This window comes from Mytilus californianus, unplaced genomic scaffold (genome assembly GCF_021869535.1).
Source record: "Mytilus californianus isolate M0D057914Y unplaced genomic scaffold, xbMytCali1.0.p SCAF_7, whole genome shotgun sequence".
Classification (NCBI taxonomy): domain Eukaryota; kingdom Metazoa; phylum Mollusca; class Bivalvia; order Mytilida; family Mytilidae; genus Mytilus; species Mytilus californianus.
The window spans coordinates 56,286,486-56,308,509 of record NW_026262723.1 but is presented as its reverse complement, the minus strand read 5'-3'; the positions used below and the strand labels follow the sequence as shown (position 1 = coordinate 56,308,509).

General features: G+C 33.1%; 1 protein-coding gene across 1 annotated transcript in view; it reads left to right on the top strand.

The window, feature by feature from the left end:
* Positions 1-16,918: 16,918 nt before the first annotated feature.
* The window catches only part of LOC127709100 (uncharacterized), an 88,158-nt gene continuing 83,052 nt past the window's right edge, over positions 16,919-22,024 (top strand). Inside the window, exons 1-2 of the mRNA XM_052214448.1 lie at positions 16,919-17,030; positions 19,277-19,435. Coding sequence (XP_052070408.1) covers positions 16,964-17,030; positions 19,277-19,435 — 226 coding nt within the window. The 5' untranslated portion in view covers positions 16,919-16,963. The remainder of the gene's footprint in view (positions 17,031-19,276; positions 19,436-22,024) is intronic.

Genomic DNA, 22,024 nt, shown 5'->3' with positions numbered 1-22,024 from the left:
TTCGTAATGGCATTCGGTTGAAAGTTTTCATCCAAATATAACATTTCTCAGATGAAAGTTGATATTTCTCACTTCCAAACTTGAACACAAAAAAAAAAAAACCCGCCAAGTTGGAGACGAAAAAAGGAAGGCGGAAGATACCAAGAGACATTCAAACTCATACGTCGAAGACAAACTGACAACGCCATGTCAAAAAACGAAAAACAACAACAAAGTAAAACAACAGTATACAAAATACAACATCGAGGCTAATTATATTAAAGTTTTCAATGTCATGATTTGTTTTCCAAAGAATTGTCAGTTTTTCTTCGACTTAAGAGTTTTGAATGTCCTTTTGGTATTTGTCGCCTCTCTTTTATTACTCATATCCAAACAATTACGAGTAGAAGTAAAATGACACATCCTACACGTCGTTGAAGTATATTTCTCCCTTAAATACACGAGGTTTGATAGTCAAGTAAATATTTAAGATATTTTATAATATATATATATATCTTCTATCCTTCTTAATTATATAGAGTTTTCAATTAGGAGACATAACGTTTCGAATATCTGGAGGTAAAATTATCGAGTGTTGAAAGTCATGGGTTTATTTGATCCCTGATTGGTTTTGAGTGAATACCGCAAAGCATATAAACCAGGATTAAATCGCCAACCAACGCTAGTTTATTTGAATTAGTCTGTTTTCACATTATCTTTTATCAAACCTCCATTTAACATTTAATTAGTTTTTCTTAGTATTCTATTTTAAATCACCGTTAATATATTAATGTGCTGAACTAATTGTATTCCTCTTTGGACAATATAACATTGTTATAATGACCCGTCTCTATAATATTATAATGATGGAAATGACTTTATTTTGAACCGACACATTTAACAGTACTAGCTAGTAAATTGATTTGCTTCGTCAGTTAGATGTTAAGGTTTTCGGAATATTCTTTCAGAGTGTCAACACCTAACAGACACTTCAGAGACTTTATAATTATCATCCAACTAGTTTTAACTAGGGTTACAGTGCTTTACCTTATTAGGTCAAATTCCTATTATAGGTTCTAGAAAGTTATTAGTTTATATATCTAAAATGAATTTGAGGATTTGATTGTGGTGACTTCTGTGTTCTCGTATTAGAGGTTTCCCAATTTGCTACGGGTCATGTACGGATACTATGTATCTCAACCGTACGTTTGAAATATGGAGGTATCATTTAATGCATATATGGGCACTCATACCACATCTTCTTAGTTATATATATTGTGAAATTTAGAGAAAAAAAAATTGGGACGTGCTTGTTTCGTATGTACATGTATTAGATTTGAGAGGCCAATTGGTATCAGTATCACCTTGTATTCTCTATTTTGATGAGCCAGTGTACTATTTGAAGTATTTACTGTTATTTTCATGCTATAATATTTTCTATTATTTTGTTAGATTTTGTAGCCCATTGATTTAACATAATTAGTTACAAAATGTATTTCATTATGTTGATAACAATAAGATAATCCAGCTACAATGTATGTAATGCTCAGTACTCATTAAAAAATCTAATAAATTAAGTCTATTTTTAAATTTTGATTCGGCTATTTTTTTTTATCAATAATCACGATAACGTTGCATTTATGTTGTCATTCGGCTAATGAAGGTTGTCTTCAGGAAAAAAAAATGATCAAGTTTTCGCATGACTCGCAATTCATCCTGTCTTCAATCCATTTAACAACATTTTAAGGACAATTTTATAGACATACATTTGTACATTATTCGTTTGGATTTAAAAACCATTCTATTTTTTCAACAAGATAGCCTTAATATTTATACTGGTTTGATTTGAAAAAAAAAAACTAATTTTTTTTTGCAGTTTAAACGAAAATTGTATAATTCAAAAACTAGATTGTTTTTATGCTTAATTTCATTGTTGGTTAACTATCCCATTGATTTATATACAACTAGTGAAAGTTAGATACATCCGATATCGAATAGTTCAGTACGCCAAAACAATCTTATTCTCTTATGGTTGTAGCGTGCAATCTATTTCCAACATAAAGATATATTATTCGTATCACATTGAGCTATTGTTTATGCGCACATACAAGCGCAGCAGTATTATGCCGTCAACGGTTTGTGACGTCGCGGTTTCCGCGAACTGGAAACGTTTAGCACAAGGATAATAGTTGCGCTGAAAGGTGCCCAGAAGCAACCACTATAAATAGTGCTCTTCTGCGTAGTAATAGTGTGGTTCCAAAAATAGTCAATATATAATATAAAATAATAATACACAATTCTACTTTCTATTTACATTATGGTATGAATATAACTGAAAATGTTGTTAAATTTAGTAATTCAAAAACTATGTGTTTATTACAACAGATATTTGTTTCATACATTTTTGTTGGTAACATATTTATTTGACTTGAAATTACTAAATATTCTGAACTGCTGAATGACCTTTTAAACTTTGATATTTGCTTAAACCGAAATTTCATGAATATAAGTTTATAAGTACGAATTGTTGAAGATAGTTATTAAAGATTGGTGGTCAAAAAAAGGGGGGGGGGGGATGTTCACTAACGAATGCGAAATGAAATTGCGATTTGACGATGAACGAAAAATAAAAAAAATTGCTTAATTTGCACGTTGATTGTTTTACCAGGTTCACTAAACACAGTAAATACAGAGCTTTTTTCACGGATGCACGTGAAATAAAAATGACTAAACACGTTGAACGAACATAACCCTTTACCACCCTCTTAAAGGATACAAGGCTTTTAATTTTTAAGGCAAGACACGGGTTTCGTCTACACAATACTTATCAGTAATGCTTGAATCACATCAAGTAGGATATGCTCACAAGAATAAAACTAGATGTAAAATATTTTTAAGAAAAAAAAGGTCACCAATCTTATATATATATATATATATATATAGTTGATAATGTTAAGATAGCTCTCAAAGATAGCTTGAACAATGGATGATCTGTGTCTCTGGTCATCCTACACAGACTGTCTTTGGTTACCTCTGGTCACCCTACATGGATTGTCTTTGGTTACCTCTGGTCACCATACACAAGTATTGGCTTTGATAAAATCTGGTCACTTTTCATAGTTTTTTTACTTTGGTTACCTCTGGTCACCCTACACATATATAAGCTTTGGTTACCTCTGGTCACACCCTACACAGGTTATCTTTGGTTACCTCTGGTCACCCTACACAGATTATTTTTGGTTACCTCTGCAGGTTACCCTACACAAATATTGGTTTTGATAAAATTTGGTCACCCTTTACAGATATTGTCTTTGGTTACCTCTGGTCACCATACACAGACTTTGGCTTTGGTTACCTCTGGTCACCCCACACAGATATTGGCTTTGGTTACCTCTGGTCACCCCACACAGATATTGGCTTTGGTAACCTCTATTCACCCTACACAGATTATCTTTAGTTACCTCTGGTTACCCTACATAAATATTGGCTTTGATACAATCTGGTCACTTTACATAGATTTTGGCTCTGGTTACCTCTGGTCCCCTACACAGATATTGGCTTTGGTTACCTCTGGTCACCTCACACAGATATTGGCTTTGCTTACCTTTCGTCACCCTTCACAAATTATTTTTGGTTACCTCTGGTTACCTCTGGTTACCCTACACAAATATTGGCTTTGATAAAATCTGGTCACTTTATATATATTTTGGCTTTGGTTACCTCTGGTCAACTTACACAAATACTGCCTTTAGTTTCCTCTGGTCACCATACACAGACATTGACTTTGATAACATCTGGTCACCCTACACATACATTGGCTTTGGTTACCTCTGGTCACCCTACACAGATATTGGCTTTGGTTAGCTCTGGTCACCCTACACAGATATTTGATTTTGTTACCTCTGGGCACCCTACACATATATTGGCTTTGGTTACCTCTGGTCACCCTACACATATATTGGCTTTGGTTACCTCTGGTCACCTTACACAGATTATTTTTGGTTACCACTGGTTACCCTACACAAATATTGGCTTTGATAAAATCTGATCAATTGACATAGATTTTGGCTTTGGTTACCTCTGGTCACCCTACACAGATATTGGCTTTGGTTACCTCTGGTCACCCTATACAGATATTGGCTTTTGTTACCTCTGGTCACCCTATAAATATATTTGCTTTGGTTACCCCTGGTTACCCTACACAGATATTGGCTTTGGTTACCTCTGATCTGGTCACCCTACAGAGATTATCTTTGGTTACCTCTGGTTACCGTACACTGATATTGGCTTCGGTAAAATCTAGTTACCTTACATAAATATTTATATTGGTATTTGTATTTGTATTTGTAATGTTTTCACTAAGTTGATTTTCTATCCCAATTACTGTCACTTTTTTGTCTTTTTGTTTTGCTCACATTTAATTTAATGGAATTTAATGCGGCTGTCATACAAGTGGGAGGTTTAGCAAGATATAAAACCAGATTTAACCCACCATGTTCTGCAAAGAGAATGCCTGTACCAAGTCAGGAAGATGACATTTGTTTTACAGTCATTCTGTTTATTGATAAGTTCGAGCGTTTTGGTTTTGCAAGTTGCTTATGGACGTCCCCTCTGTTTGGACTTTTCTTGGATGTCGGTATTTCTGTTATATACCTTTTTTGTAAACATTTTCAATTTCATGGTTTATTATCATCTGTTGCAATTAGTGCTTTGGGGCACAAGAACGATGTTCCTTATTTACGTTTACATCTTTGAATATTTTACCATAGAAACTAAATTTGGTGATGTGACCTACTTCTTGTTTGCCAAGGAACCTACTAACATGGTTGATATTTATTTAAAGGTTTTAGGTTAACCTTAACTGGATGCTTTAAATGTTTGTATGATCATTCTCATAAGTAGTATGGTTAAGATGGATGATCTTGATCTTGTAAGAGAATGTTGTCATATTGTAGCTGAGAATATCAACGTTTTTTAAGATCAAGTTTTGTCAGGTGTCCCCAGGATCATCTTAAAGGATGTAATAAAAACGACACATGTGCAGTCTTCTGATTCCTCGTTGTACTATAAAAAATCAGACAAGTTTGTTTATATTCGGTCATGTACTGTTCAACTTTCAGATATTATATATTTCAATGATAGCTGACAATATTGCTCTATTTCAAAATGTAACCGTAAAAATTGTAAAACCTGTGATATACTAACATCTAAACTTTATTTACTATTTCAAAAGGACCAAAATATTTCCGTTATTGATTCTAATTCTGTTTTGTATAGATTAGTTGCAATAATCATGGACATTGCTAACCATAGACTATTCAAACCCGTATCAACTACTTCCAAAAAATGCGAAAAAGAGATGTTATCAATATTAGCAATATTTTCCACCAGAAATCTGTACAAAAAAACTGTACCTGATTACTTCAAAAATAAAGCTACAACTGTAATTTCATATACTTACACCAAGTCTATTGCATCCAAGATTTTCAACCATAAGAGGGTTTTAGAGGTCATTAACCTCAAAGATGTGAAATCCAAACCCCCGGATTGCTCATGTGCATCATCAAAATACAATTATAGTCCAGCTGGTAATGTTATTATTGGCGACCTTGGCATCGTTATCAATGAACAACTAAGAAAGATGTTAGCCAAGGGAACAAAATATAGAATTCTCCAGCCCATCAACTGGAAAAAGAACTTCAGGTTACTGATGGATGCAGTTGAAGACTGTGCTAGAAAATAGGTAAAGCGCGAACCAGACGAACCAAAACTGGACACTTTGTCTGAATGGATCAAAGCTATTCGATCATGCATTCAGAAAATACGATGTACTATGAGCACAAGGGTTTCTAACCCATTCAAGAACCCGGAGGTTGTGAATGCTTTATCCTCTTTGCATGACAAATATGTCCTAGTTCCAGCAGATAAAGTCTCCAATAATATTGTCTTCGTGTGTAAAAACCATTATTTGCAATAAATCACAAAAGAGCTTGGAATAAACAGCACAACTGGCAATCCTACATATTCTTCAACTTTATTTACAAAGGATGAAATTTTACAAAATCACAAATCTGTCCTTATTTCATTTGGTATTAACATCAAAGAAAACGACGAAAATCTATCGTCATTATACTGGATACCAAAACTTCATTAAACTCCGTATAAAGAACGATACATAGCTGGATCATCAAGATGTTCGACTAAACATCTTTCTAAAGTGTTGACTACTAGTAAGTAAGTAAGTAAATTATTTATTATAGTGACATGTGTTTTTCACAAAATATTATATAATACAGTGAAATATAAAAGCAACAATTAGAACACCCGACCCTTTGGGTCTATAAGTCACTTTAAACATTAATGTCAATGGTACGACGAACAAAATAAATAAATTTTATCGAAGATTTTCATATAAAAAGTTTTTTCTCTTACTGAAAGATTGCAATAGATATTTAGCAGTTTTTCCCGGATGTTGACATAGTTAATATTTATCTTTTGGTAGTATACATAAATTTTCAATTTGTGAGAAATGTTGAACTCGTAGATTGTTGTAAAAGTTACAGTTTATGATAAATTGAATTTCGTTTTCCACACAGTTATCATAACACATTTTACACTACTTTTCTTTCTACAGTAAAAGATGTCCTTCAAAAATATTATGAAGAAATATATTCAAACAGTGGTGTCAATCAGATGTGGATTCTAAAAAATCCAAAGTTCTACTGCTAAATCTTGGATCACAATCTCTGCAATTATGCAGCAACATTAAGACCTTTGAGTTTTCTACACATTACACTACTATTCCCCATGCTCAACTGAAAGATCAACTTCACCATCTCATTAAACATCTGTTTTATTGATTTAAGAAAAACAAAACAAATACATATACATGTAGACATTTTGATATCAAAATATTATAATTGTCATAACTTTATTTAAAAAAAATCTATAATGGGTTTAATGTCGTATGAAAACTTGCATGGTTAAGGGAGAAATCCGTTAGCACAAAAAATCATCCTTTTTTTCTCCAATGCTACGTTTGCGCCACCTGTTTTTAAATTACATAGTATCATTTGCGCCAAAAATTAAATATACGATTGCGCCAATTAAAAGAAAAATGATTTCCCTCTTCCTTTATTTGGGCTTTGGACCGGCAGTTTACACTGAGTTCTTCTTCTGCATATGTCTCATACTTTTGAACGGCAAATGTATGAAGTAGCTTGTAGCTTCACTATATTGTCCAAAAACACAAACATTAAAGGATTAGAAGCATAAAACAGTTCATTGTAATTCTTGTTGAATGCCTCTGCTCTATTATTGGTACGTCTTGCGGTAGATGGGGTTTCAGCCCATACGGATGGTGTGAACAAAGCAAAGTCATCAACAAACGTGGCTAAAACATAAATAATGAGTATTGTTTTTTCTGTTGAAATTCTTTAATATGATAGTTATTAATTGTTAAACACTTTCAGCAACTTTCTCCTTTGTATCAAATTTGGGTTTTATCAAATTGACAATATGGGTAATTTGGTTAGATTTACTTCGTTTCAATTTACTTATATATACTTTGATCATGCTCGTCATTTTTTTATTCCAACCATGTACAAGCTCCGTTTGATAATATACTAGTTTGCTAACTTATAAAACGTAATTACATTCCTATGGAGTAATAGTATCAAATGCTAAAAATCGTTGTGAAATATAAAGTTTGAGCATGAATTTCATAAAAATCATATTTTATCAATTTGAAAATGAATAAAAAGGGAAAAAAAATAACAGTAATAATTTTCGATTTATTGAAATATGATACTTTTTTACACACTTTTGAATCTGCAACAATACAAATCATTATCCTTAGTAATTGCAAATAACTGAAGTAACCATGAAAAGCCTTAAGGAATATATTTCCGTTAACCAACCAGGGCTAACACTACAGACATAGCCTCAATAAAGTGGATAGTTATAACTATTGAGCAGGTTTAAATAAATCTCAAAGGTGCATAGAATTTAGTGATCAGAGTTATCTGTCTAATGTGACCAGAATACCAAAACATGTACATGTATCTGTTTAAGTTTACCACAGGTAACCAAAGTCTGTATGCATGTCAGATGATAAGAGGTAACAAATGTCAAGACCAAACGTAACTTAACGCGAGAAAGAAGACGTAGATACTCATTCCGAATGGATTAAGGCTGTGAGGTCATTGATACAAATCCGAATTAAGAAACTAAATGGGTCTATCAATATCCACGCTACGTCAATTTTTAAAGACCCAAATGTTGCAAAATACTTGTCCTACCTCCATGACTAATATGTTGTTGTCCCCGCAGATAAAGCCCCAAACAACATCGTTTTTGTGTGTGAATATCATTACATAAACTGCTTGATAAATGAATTAGGTATTGACAATTCACTTGGAAACTCAACATATACCCTCACGACACTTACCAAAGAGGAAATCCTAGGTAATCATAGGTCTGTTCTATGTTCCTTTGGAATTTCAACCTAAGATGAAGAACTGGATCTTCCATCACTGTATTGGATACCTAAACTACATAAGTGTCCTTACAAACAACGGTATATTGCTGGGTCTTCCAAGTGCTCCACGAAACCTCTTTCTAAATTATTAACATCTATTTTATCAGCAATCAAAGCCGGGCTCCAAAGTTATTGTGAAACTTCCTATTCTAGGGGTGGCGTGAATCAGATGTGGATACTAAAAAATTCCAAAGATCTTTTAGAGTACATACAATCTAAGACTCTCTCATCTTGCAATAGTATTAAAACATTTGACTTTTCTACACTTTACACAAGTATTCCCCATTCCAAACTAAAAGACAAATTTAAAGTGTTTGTATTACTTTGTTTCATTAAAAAGAATGGCGAACGTAGATACAAGTATCTTGTCTTGGGGAGGGATAAATCCTACTTTGTAAAGAATCACTCTGATTCAAACAAAAAATTCTCTGAAATTATTCTCTGATTATCAAGATGCTTGATTTCTTGATTGACAACATATTTGTTATGTTTGGAGGATGTGTTTTTCAACAGATTGTAAGAATTCCAATGGGAACCATTTGTGCCCCTCTTCCTGCCGACTTGTTTCTTTATTATTATGAGGCTGATTTCATACAGGAACTTCTTAGGAAGGAATATAAGAAGTTAGCAGTATCCTTTAACTTTACGTTCCGCTATATAGATAATGTTCTCTCACTAAATAATACAAAATTCGGTGACTATGTTGAACGAATCTATCCCATCGAACTAGAGATAAAGGATACTACAGATACAGTTAAGTCTGCCTCATATCTTGACTTACATCTAGAAATTGACAATGAGGGTCGGTTGAAAACAAAACTTTACGACAAAAGAGATGATTTCAGCTTCCCAATTGCGAACTTTCCATTTCTATGTAGCAACATATCAGCAGCGCCTGCACACGGAGTATATATCTCCCAATTGATACGATATTCCCGGGCTTGTATTTCCTATCATGATTTCCTTGATAGAGGATTGCTGCTCACAAGAGTTCCAAATGGTGAAGTTGAAATCATCCCTTCGTAAATGTTACTGACGCCATACCGAGTTGGTTGACCGTTATGAAATAACCGTTTCACAGATGATATCGGATATGTTTCTGATGTCGTAACTACAATACCCTTCCCTTTTCACGAATGTGACCTACCGACTTAGACTATTTACCGGATTTGTAATAACATAAGAAACACGACGGGTGCCACATGTGGAGCAGGATCTGCTTACCCTTCCGGAGCACCTGAGATCACCCCCAGTTTGACTGTCCCTCTGGTATCTTTCGTCCCTCTTTTTTAAGTATGTATTTGTGCAAAGTGAACAGAGAAAAAGAAAGCCTGTACATATGTCAGGTGATCAAGGGTAGCCGCAGGTAACCTAAGAAAACCTAAGTAAAGACCAAATATAACCAAAGTCAAGACAAAATATGAACAAGGAAAGTATCTATGTTAGAAGACGAGAGGTTACCAAAGTTTATATCTATTTAAGTCGATGAAAGGTAACAAAAGTATTATCTTAAGTCAAACTACATGATATATATATGACATCAATGTAAGTCGCACAGATAATCAAATTCAATATCTGTGTACGGTCACCAGTGGTAACCAAAGTCGATATATGAAGGATTTCAAGCGATAAGGATTTATACCAAGTGACCAGAGACAATATGTGTAGAGTGACCAGAGGTAATCAAGGCAAATATATGGTTAGGGTGACCAGAAGTAATCAAACCCAAATCTTTGAAGGGAACAAGAGGTTGCAAAAACCAATATTTGTGTAGAGTGGTCAAAAGTAACCAAAGCCACTATCTGTTTAGGGTGACCAGAGGTAACCAAAGTCTATTTCAGTGTAGGGTCACCATAGGAAACCAGAATCTATAGCTTTATAAGGTGACCAGAGAAAACCAAAGCTTATATCTGTGTAAAGTGACCAGAGGTAACCAAAGACAATATCTGTGTAAGTAGACCAGAGGTAACAAAAGTCAATATTTTTACAAGGTTATAAGGGGTATCTATAGCACTATACGGAGACCAGAGGTAACCAAAGCCAATATCTGTGTAAGGTGACCAGAGGTAACCAAAGCAAATATCTGTGAAAGGTGACCAAAGAAAACCACAGCTTATGTCTGTGTAAGGTGACCAGAGGTAACCAAAGCCAATATCTGTGTAAGGTGACCAGAGCTAACCAAAGTCAATATCGTTTTAAGGTGCCCAGAGGTAACCAAAGCCAATATCTGTGTAAGGTGACCAGAGGTAACCAAAGCCAATATCTTTATAGGATGACCAGAGGTAACCATCATCATTAATATCTAAGTACGGTGACCACAGGTAACCAAAGCCAATATCTGTGTAAGGTGACCAGAGAAAACCAAAGCGTATATCTGTGTGAGGTGACCAGAAGTAACCAAAGCCAATATCTGTGTAAAGTGACAAAAGGAAAGTATATAGCTTTATGAGGTGACCAGGGGTAACCAAAGCCAATATCTGTATAGGTGACCAGAGGTAACCAAAGTCAATATCTTTATAAGGTGACAAGAGGTAACCAAAGACAATATCTGTGTGAGATGACCAGAGGTAACCAAAGCCAATATCTGTATAGGGTGACCAGAGGTAACCATCATCATTAATATCTAAGTAGGATGACCAGAGATAACCATCATCATTAATATCTAAAAGGATGACCAGAGGTAACCATAGCCAATGTCTGTGTAAGGTGACCAGAGGTACCAAAGTCAATATTTTTATAAGGTTACAAGAGGTATCAAAAGTCTATAGCTTTATTAGGTGACCAGATGTAACCAAAGCCAATATATGTGTAAGGTGACCAGATGTAGCCAAAGTCAATATGTTTATAATGTTACAAGAGTTATCAAAAGTCTGTAGCTTTATAAGGTGACCAGAGGTAACCAAAGCCAATATATGTGTAAGGTGACCAGAGGTAACCAAAGTCAATATCTTCATGAGGTGACCAGAGGTAACCAAAGTCAATATCTTCATAAGGTGACCAGAGGTAACCAAAGTCTTTATCTGTGTAAGGTGACCAGAGGTAACCTAAGCCAATATTTATATAGGGTGTCCAGAGGTTACCATCATCATTAATACCTAAGTAGGGTGACCCGAGCTAACCATCATCATTAATATCTAAGTAGGGTGATCAGAGGTAACCAAAGCCAATATCTGTGTAAGGTGACCAGAGGTAACCAAAGCCAATATCTGTGTTAGGTGACCAGAGAAAACCAAAGCTTATATCTGTGTAAGGTGACCAGAGGTAACCAAAGCCAATATCTGTGTAAGGTGACCAGAGCTAACCAAAGTCAATATCTTTATAAGGTAACTACAAGAGGTATCAAAAGTATATAGCTTTTTAAGGTGACAAGAGGTAACCAATGCTTATATCTGTGTAAGGTGACCAGAGGTAACCAACGCTTATATATGTGTAAGGTGACCAGAGATTACCAAAGCCAATATCGGTGTAAGGTGACCACAGGTAACCAAAGCCAATATCTGTGTAAGGTGACCAGAGGTCATCAAGGTCAATATTTCTGTAGGTCGGCAAGAGGCAACAAAAGCCAATATCTGGGTTGGGTGACTATAGGTTACCAAAGTCAGTATCTAATTAAAGCCAGTATATGTGCAGCACGAAAAGAGGTAGCCAAATCAAATATCTCTGTAGGGTGTCAAGAGGTAACCAACACCAATATCTGTATAGCGTGACCAGAGGTAACCAAAGTCAATATCTGCGTAGGGTGACCAGAGGTAACCAAAGACAATCTGTGTAGGGTGACCAGAGGTAACAAAAGACATTTTGTGTAGGTTAACCATAGATATCCAAAGTCAACATCTGTGTAGTGGGACCAGATTACCAAAGCCAATATCTGTGTAGGGTGGTCAGAAGGTTACCAAAGTCAATATCTGTGTAGGGTGACCACAGATAACCAAAGTCAATATATGTATGTAATGACCAGAGGTTACCAAAGCCAATATATGGGTAAGGTGACCAGAGGTACCCAACGTCCAGATCTATGTAAGGTGTCTAAAGTTAACCACACTCAAAATCTGTATAGGATGACAAGAGGTAACCAAATAGAATACATTTGTAGAGTGACCAGAGGTAACCAAAGCCAATATCTGTGTAGGGTGACCAGATGTAACCAAAGCCGATTTCTCTGTAGGGTGACCAGTGGTAACCAAAACCAATATCGGTGTACGATGACCAGAGGTAACCAACACCAATATATGTGTGGGTTTAAATTTTACATTGATATGTCCTGACAATGCAATACATACAATGGCCAGCCCATTCATTTTCTGAAGACGAAACCGTGTCAATATCTACATTTATAAGAATTAAGTATAACTTATTTTCATTTTCAATCAATTTATGGTTTTGAGTGAATCATTGATTGTTTGCGTAAAATATCTTTGTTTTACTTTTTGAATCTCTTATACCAGTGTCCTTTTAAATATGAACCCCGCAGAAAACTCATATTCATATTGTATTGCTTCACTGAATAACTGTTTACCGACTTAGTAACCTACTTTCACTTTCAACCGAAAATAATGTACTATTTTTTGTCGCGTAGAGAGACATTTTTAACAGTTGCTGGTAAGGTTACCTCTGAGCGCAACTATTATCCTTGTGCAAACGTTTAAGAGAGTTATTCCTCTTTGATCTGATGAAGGAAAATGGCAATCGTTTAACAAGATTGATTATGAAAGAAAATTAAATTGTCCTCAGATTATTGACGTGTTCCTAAATTGGAAAAAAAATGTTTTGTTTGTTTCGTTATTGTGGAAAAACAAAATAATTAAGGAAACATAAAAATATGCATATAAAAAAGAAAGATACAAAAATACAAAAACAAGGAATGAAATTACGAAAAAGCAAAGAAACAAATGTCTCGAGAGGAGCTGGTTATGTTCTATGTTGATGGAATAAGCCTTCCGTTTCATATGAATAAAAAGAGAAGAGTGGTATACGTCAACTGTACATCAATCCAACAAACACACAAAAAGACTGTCAAAAAATAAAATTGAATTAAAAATTTGTCAGCAAGATAGGTCACTCAATTTAAAAGATAACAATAATTTCCTTTACTTCATACTAGTATTCACTTATCTTTTCACCAGTGTCAATCGTTATAGCATACGTTTAATTAATTCTTCTCAACAAATTATTAAGAATTACATAAATTCAAGGTGTCTATAGCAGTCGGTATGTATGGATATTGAAAATGGCACTGAAGTATTTTGAATGTGTATGGCATTTGCATTTCTATAATTATAATAATTTTCGAATTAACGCCAACAATACAGTAACCCAACGACGCATACATGTAACATGAAGTACATCTATAGAGTAAACATTATGGTCCTATAACACTGTGGTTTTTTTAATTTTTTATTTACCCATTTTGTTCCGATTTCTACAATTATAATAATTTTCGAATTAACGCCAACAATACAGTAACCCAACGACGCATACATGTAACATGAAGTACATCTATAGAGTAAACATTATGGTCCTATAACACTGTGGTTTTTTTATTTTTTATTTAACCATTTTGTTCAGATTTGCTGAGTTTCAACGCTTGTGAAATGGCACATACATATTTTCAGGTACCAGTTATACAATTTAGTATACAAAACATAAACCACTACGTGTCTTTGTTCAGTATAGTAGTTGTCGGAAAGAAGAATTATATAGAGGAATGCATATCAACAAAAATCATTGCACACGAGTTTATATAAAAGAAAAGAGGTCGTACTAGGTTCACATGAAATTCATTCACGCAAGGGTCATTTAAACAAAATCACGGTATAACAGCTGAATATGTGTGTACTTATACTGAGAATCTAGCAACATTGTAGTGTATTTCTAAACATGTTATGAAGTTATAAATGCGTACAGATGACATAAAACGGAAACTATGTAAGAATTCGGTAAACTTTAAGTAGATATCGTCAAAATGAAAAGGATGGACATTCTAAACCAAAATTGATAATATATCGAAAGCAAAGCTCTGCCGTATTGTCTTTCAGAAATACTTTAACTGCATTATATTTCTTTGATGCAAAATTCTACGAAACATGTTAAATTTGAAATATTGAACACACTCTTAGCATATTTTGAAGAATCAGATTCCAATAGACTAGTGTATTTGAAATTTTCCTGGCATATTTTAAAGAAAAAGTTGGCACCATTGTTCTGCATAGGATTTGAAAATACATATACCGTTTATCGATACAACCCAAAAATTGCTAAGTATAAAACACAAAATAAATGATAATATAATGCCGCTTTCAATACTTTATAATATACAAAATACAAAAAATACACTGTACAGATTTTACTATAAATTCATTTTTTTTATATAAATCTGATAGGAACTCTAATACGATTAAAAATCAATATCATTATTAGTTTGTATTTTAAATTGGGAGTATTCTCTGTTTAAATCTGGTAATCGTGTACCATACTGACGATTTTTATCCCCTATTCTTCTTTTATATTCCTCCATTGCCGATACAAGTGTTGTTATATGCTGAAATAAGTTTATGTTATAAATAGTTGTAGATATAAGAAGATGTGGTATGAGTGCCAATGAGACAACTCTCCATCCAAGTCACTATTTGTAAAAGTAAACCATTAAAGGTCAAAGTACGGTCTTCAACATGGATTCTTGTGTCTTAATGTGATATTGTACAGCCGAAACCTCTTGTTCGTCTTCCTGTAACAATAGAAGAATTCCATAGAGATAATAATTGGAATTTTCGGCCATTTATCATTGTGAAGTTTTCTATTATATCTAAACAATTCGTTAATTAGAAGTCTCTGATATTCTTTGTGAAAAGATGTACAACTTGACCGTCAACAGAGCCTTGTATATCCCGGAGATATATGTTTCCTTTTCAAATGATAGGCTATTTACTTTCATATGTTCAAGTCACAAATGAAGTACTTTTCTTTTATTGACTATATGTGTGCATTTCCTACAAGACATAAATTACCTTTTCGTGCATTTACAAGGTAAGAGAAATATTCTATATATTTTCATTTGATTCAAATTATTCATATTCCAATGTGTTTATATGGTGTGAATTGATTAATGTTTTGACTGCAGAACAATCAAGACTGTCGTAAGGTTTAGTGAGCTATAGTTTGTCCTTCAATGTTATGTGTAGTTTGACTAAGTACTTTCATAGTATCATTGAAAATACTAATTGGTTGGTCTTTATTACTCATTTTAGTTATCATCTTGTTATTTTGTTAATTTAATTTATTTACTACACCTTGAATTAAAGTGTTCGTTCTTTTAAGAAACCCAGCGTCTTGAATCTATCTTTTTCGTCAAATATCTTTTAGTCCATTTTGTAATTTTGTTTGACGTTTACACCTTACCTTTCTTTGTTATTCATACAAAATATAAGATAACAAATCAAAATCTACTATGACTTCTAAAGTACAGGTTTAAAAATGAAAACCGATTTCCGAAAGTACATGTTCCAAGAAAATAAACCCAATATGTTCATGGCAAATAAACATATCCTAGTGCGTTTTCCCAGTCCGTTCTGTGTTGAGGAATTACGTAATTAATAAACTAAATATTAATTTGATTTGAATAAAGGAATAGTCCAATCATAATTTATATAATAGGATGTAATATTTGTTTCAAACAACTCCTATACAACGGCGGCACTTTCAGGTGGGGTATTGACAAATGCATCTAATAGCATATACAATGAATATGTACAATCAAGTATGAAACGCAAAAGGCAATATCAAAGTTAAAATCATTGTCCATAAAATCATATAACTTCCATGAAAGAAAAAAGCATTTGAATGAAAATAAATCGGACGAAGAAGGTTAAAGAATTATATTTTATGGGGTAGCATAATGAATTGAAATGATGAAATGAATCGAACAATTGAAAATGCACTGCAGTTTGGTCTTTTCATCTAAATCAAATAACGTTTACAATTTTTCCCCATAAGTGGAAACCCGGTGCCTTTTAATTTTTATCCCCCTGGTCTGCAGGGCATCCGCTCCGCTCCGTCTGCCTTTCCCGGCTGGCAACTCGCAGCCTTACATTTTTTTTTCTCTCCGCAGACATTGGTTTTAATAGGCCTTTATGATGGAAGGGAAGTAGATGGGAGGACATGTTTTGTTTCATGTTTATTTTTGTACAAATTAATTTTTCTTAAGTGTTATCAGATTATGTTTGAGCGTTTTACCCTTGTACTTTATTTTCATTTCCGCGATAAACACTAATTAAAAATTTTTTTTTTTCTAAAATCTATTTCAAATAGTAATGCAGAGCCTATTGGTTCATTATCAATAGAAATAACTTGACAATATTAATTGTACCAATTAACAGGATAGTATTGTAATATTGATCAATTAAGTGACAGGACATGTGTCTCTATATCGAAATGATGTGAAACATAAATATGGAATTAAAAATTATTTGGACTGTTTTATTTGTCTTCGGTTTCTTATCCTGGAAAGTAAAAGCAGGTAATTGCAATACATTTTTAAGGGCATTAGCTACAATTGAAATAACAAAATAAAAATACGATGTTTTTGGTTTCAAACATTTATTGAAGCATAATTGTGAAATAAGCTTTTGCTTGTAACAATCACTTAAGTTTTATTTTGTCAAAATAAGCTGCAAAATATCGCTAATGTAATATTGGCTTGAAATTCAATTATTCAACCTCATTTAAACCATTTTCATGTGACCTTCAATTTAACCCTAAATTACGCATGTGCTAAGGATGGTCAGTTATTAAAAGAAAAGAAGGACAACATCGGAAAGTAAACAAGAGAAGCCACTGGGAAAATCTGGTACGTTGACTGATTTTGCAAGCAAAAAAAAAATTTCCTACGGTTAAACGATTCTTAACATATTTCAATGACATGAAATCAAAGGGACCTATAAAAAGCGTCATTATACGATTGCACACGCTCGGTTGTGTATTTATAGTTATGCCGATGTTAAGAACAGGTCATAAGAATCGTCGACAGTCTTCGGCTGTCATCTCGATGGTTAATAAGATGGCTTCTAGCATACAAAACACACGAAATACAGATATATAACAACGAGTATATTCATTGTAAAAATTTTCTTTTTCACTTTTTGCAATTTTAGTATTTGTTTTTTTGTTTGTTATCAATCGAATATAGGAATTTGAGTCAAATCGGTGAAATTTGTCTTCTAATGCCCTTTTAAAAATATATAATTAGTTGCAACGAGATGAATTGTTAAACGATCACTTAAGGCGAAGTGTATGTTACTGACTACTCCAAATGTTTGTTTTTATAGATTTTACATTTGAATTCTGGTTGTAAAAATACACCAGAAAATCAAATAAAAATGGGGAAAACTGTCGAAATTAACAGTCATGGCAAAATTAAAATAAACGCTTTTATGACGCAAGTGTGAATGGTATCTTATGATGACGAGAGGAACATTATATACAATCGTTTGTCTAGAATTTCAAATGCAATATCCATGTTGTGAGTTTAATCAGGTGGATACCCAGTTGAAATTAAACAAAAGAAATGGAACTATTTATTAGAGAAGGCAAACAAGACCAAGTTGGTATATTTGAATTGGTTACATCTGTTTCTATGGGTTTTATCAGTTTAATGATGGTGCATCATTTAGTATGTTATGCATCTGATATACGTGTTTTTACTTAAATTATAGTACGGAGTTTCAAGATATTTGTAAACTTGTAAATTAGAGACAAATTTTCACCAAACAGTCGATTATGGTAGGTGCAAATACATGTGGATCTTTTTTGTGCATAATCATAAATTCCGCCGAAAAATTCCACAGAAAGATAAAAGATTGATCTTTTTAAAGCATTATTTTTCATCTCTGACCCCCGACGATATATTTTTTTGTGTGAAAAAATTCTTAAAATGGGCTATAATTTCAATAAAAAGAGAAAGTTGAGTACACCTTTTTATGTTCAGGCGTGTTTGAGTTGACTATTTTGTCTAGAAAACGTATGAAGCAAAAAAAATTGATACATAATCTCGCTTCAGATTCAATTTTTTTTTATATATTTAGGCGATAGGTTGATATAATAACATTAAAAATTCACAGTACTAAAATGAAATATATGGGTCAAGTTTAATACATGTCTTATGAGTCATAACAACAGACTAGATTTCTTTGAATAACAAATTTTTACTAAAAGTACCTGACAACAGACTTTACAAGTGGATCTTAAAAATGCATATCTTCAAAAAAATTTTTTTTTTTTGTGTGTGTGATCTAGGGTTATTTGTCTTCAACCTCTGAACATTTTTAATCTGCCATTCCACGTAATATTTAATTCGAATTTTTTTAAATGTTTTTGAACTTTCGAAAATTCCCCTTGACAACTGACCAGACAATAGTTTTAAGTTAACTAAATGCATAAAAGTACGTTAAATGATTCTCAATAGCTAATGGATACATTTGTCTTTTAAAATACAACTGTCATATAAGGATCATAATCATGATAATGATGCTATGTTGATAAATTTATCGGTTCCAAGAGCTTAATTAACAGCGCGTCATCACTACAATGCCTTCCATTTTTTACGATTGTAAAAATAAAGTGGTGTAATGGGGAAATTTTGACGAAGTAGACTTAACTAAAATAAAAGAGCTTAATATTCGCATTATATATTTGTTCGTAGTCATAATGTAATAAATAAAGGAATATTTTGCTAAAGACAGTTCCTTTTTTAAAAAATTATTTCAGGCCATTACATGACAATAAGTTCCGGCAGAATGACTTGGCTAGAGAGCTTTAGTTACTGTAGCCTTGCTTCTGAGGACAGTATACAATATTTAGTTGACGGAGAATACAGAGGTTGGGTTGGTGGGATTTATTTAAACTCACAGTGGATGATTCATAAAGGTAATAATACAATCAATTGGGTATAAAAATAAATATCATTGTTCTTTATATTAGCTAGATAACATCATTGAACAGCAGTAGTGTTGACAGAGTCCATTCAATTGCAACAGCTGATAAAACGAAGTTCGTGCTACATGTACACTTATAAAACATAAGAACACCCGTTTCTCTTTTTTTGACATTTTTATCTATTGTGTCTGTTTGTTTTGTTCACGCATCGTTGTCAATATAATGGAATTTGATGCGACTGTCATACAAGTGAGAGGTTTAACTAGCTATAAAACCTGGTTCAATCCACCATTTTCTACATACGAAAATGCCTGTACCAAGTCAGGAATATGACAGTTGTTATTCATTCGTTTTATGCGTTTGAGCTTTTGATTTTGCCATTTGATTAGGGACTTTCCTTTTTGAATTTCCTCGGAGTTCAGTATTTTTGTGATTTTACTTTTTTCTCAATGAACGACACATTTTTGTTCTGGTTTAGGATAAAACTATCTGCTTGAATAAAAGAGGAGTAACTGTGTATAGCCTCATAACTTGAGGAGACTATAGACTATAGTAATAGCATTACCAATTTGAGAATACAACATGAATATTAATTAACAATATACATGGAAATCAATAGGTATTGTTCTGCAGGTTTTTCACAAATAACCTTATCATTTAATCTGACTGATGCAAAATAGCGTCTTATAATTTGTTGTTTTTTCTGTTACCTTAAGGTTTTTACGTAATTGTGTATTTGTACTTCCTGAATGTATCTACTTATCCTACGTTGTATGTGTTCATACATCCCAAACATAACAATATATATGAAGCTATAACAAAACGGATAATTTAGAGCTTTGGTATATAGTCATATCTCTAAAAGTAACAGTTAGAGTTTGAGAATCGTTTATATTGTGCGGAGGTTGTGATCCTTGGGCATAAAGAGTTGTTTTTATATATTTGCAGTTCGTTTTCTTTTTGACTTTCCTGAATCTGTTGAGTGTATTATTTGGTTTTCTAAATCATATCATACGAAGTTACACATCGAGTATGAGTTTCGCTTGATTCGTTTTTCCAGGAGTAGTGGTGTCTGGACATTTTAGAAATACAATCGTGATGCTTCAGAGGTTAATTTAGCTCTGCAATTGTTGGATACATCAGTATGTTTATGTCTTTCTACGACTGATGGGTTTTTTATTCTTCTTTTTAAATCCTTCACCCTTTTTTACGGCTTTGATAATGAGTAAAACCCGTACCGCAGAGATACCTACACTTGAAACGGCGTATTAAAATGTAGAATGAATTTTAAAGAGCAACACACCACGTTCATGTTATTACAGTGTAATATACGAAAATCATACGGCAGACAGCAACAATAAAATCATCATACAGCTACAAAAGACTCATCAGTGACGCTTAAATAAAAAATGTTAGGAAGGACAAATAAAGTACGAGGTTGAAGAGCATTAAGGACTCAAAACCCCGAAAGATTTTGTCAAATACAGCAAAGGTAATCTATTGTTGGGGTAGAAAATCCTTGGTATGTAGAAAAATTTAACATTTTGTACACAGTCAATCTTTCATTATAAAATGACAACTACTAGACAAAAGGCTACTTTATTTGTTTTATTTTTTCACAAGTTTGAAAGATGAAAAATGAACAAAATGGCATCGATTTGAAATCGTTTCATTGATAATTTGATAGGAAAACTTTACTTTCCCAAATATTTTGTTCGGTACCAGCTGTTAATTAAATTTTGGATACGTATGCTAAAAATGTAACAGTTTTATTTTTTCCGTTATTCGGATATGGTCTTTTAAGGACAAACGTTCATTTGTAAATTCCGTAACAATGACTTTTATACAAAAATATTCTGCAATTACTTGACCAGACTTGATCACATTCAATGTGGCAAATACGTATAGAACATTGACAGGAAGAACAAATGTTACTTGAAAAGTTATGTTTTGCAACCAAAAATGACTCTTATTCCCCTCTTATAGATTTCGGCTTCGACGGTCGATATCCCTCACTGTGAACATAACATAAGGATGTCATAACTCATAATAAAACATATTGAAAGTAAAAAATAAATTGCTGAATAAGATGCTTATAAAATATGTTTAACATTATAGAGAAATGTTCATGAAATACACTTTGCAAAAGGTCGGAAGAGGTTAAATGGCAGATCTTCTTTTTGCCTGCAGGGATTCTATTCATGACTTCAATTCAAATGACAATGAACTCAAATAAAACTTTAAAATAACAGGGTTATCACTATTAAGAAAAATTATTAGGAAAACCATATCAAGGACAATTATCAGGAAAACTTAACAAATAAGGAAAATGATCATGGACACAACTAACAAATGGCAAGGATTACCTTCTGAATTGATACAGATGGAAGTTAGAAAATTACCCTACACTGCAATAAGGAAAATTTACGGCAGAATCTTGTTGTACAATTTTATACCAATTATGTTTGACCTACTACCAGTACGTTATGAACTTTGGCTTCAATGTTCATGTTTTTTTTGTGTGATTTTTTTTCATTTGAAGAATTGTTTGTCTATCATGTCTATATTTTACTCTTCATG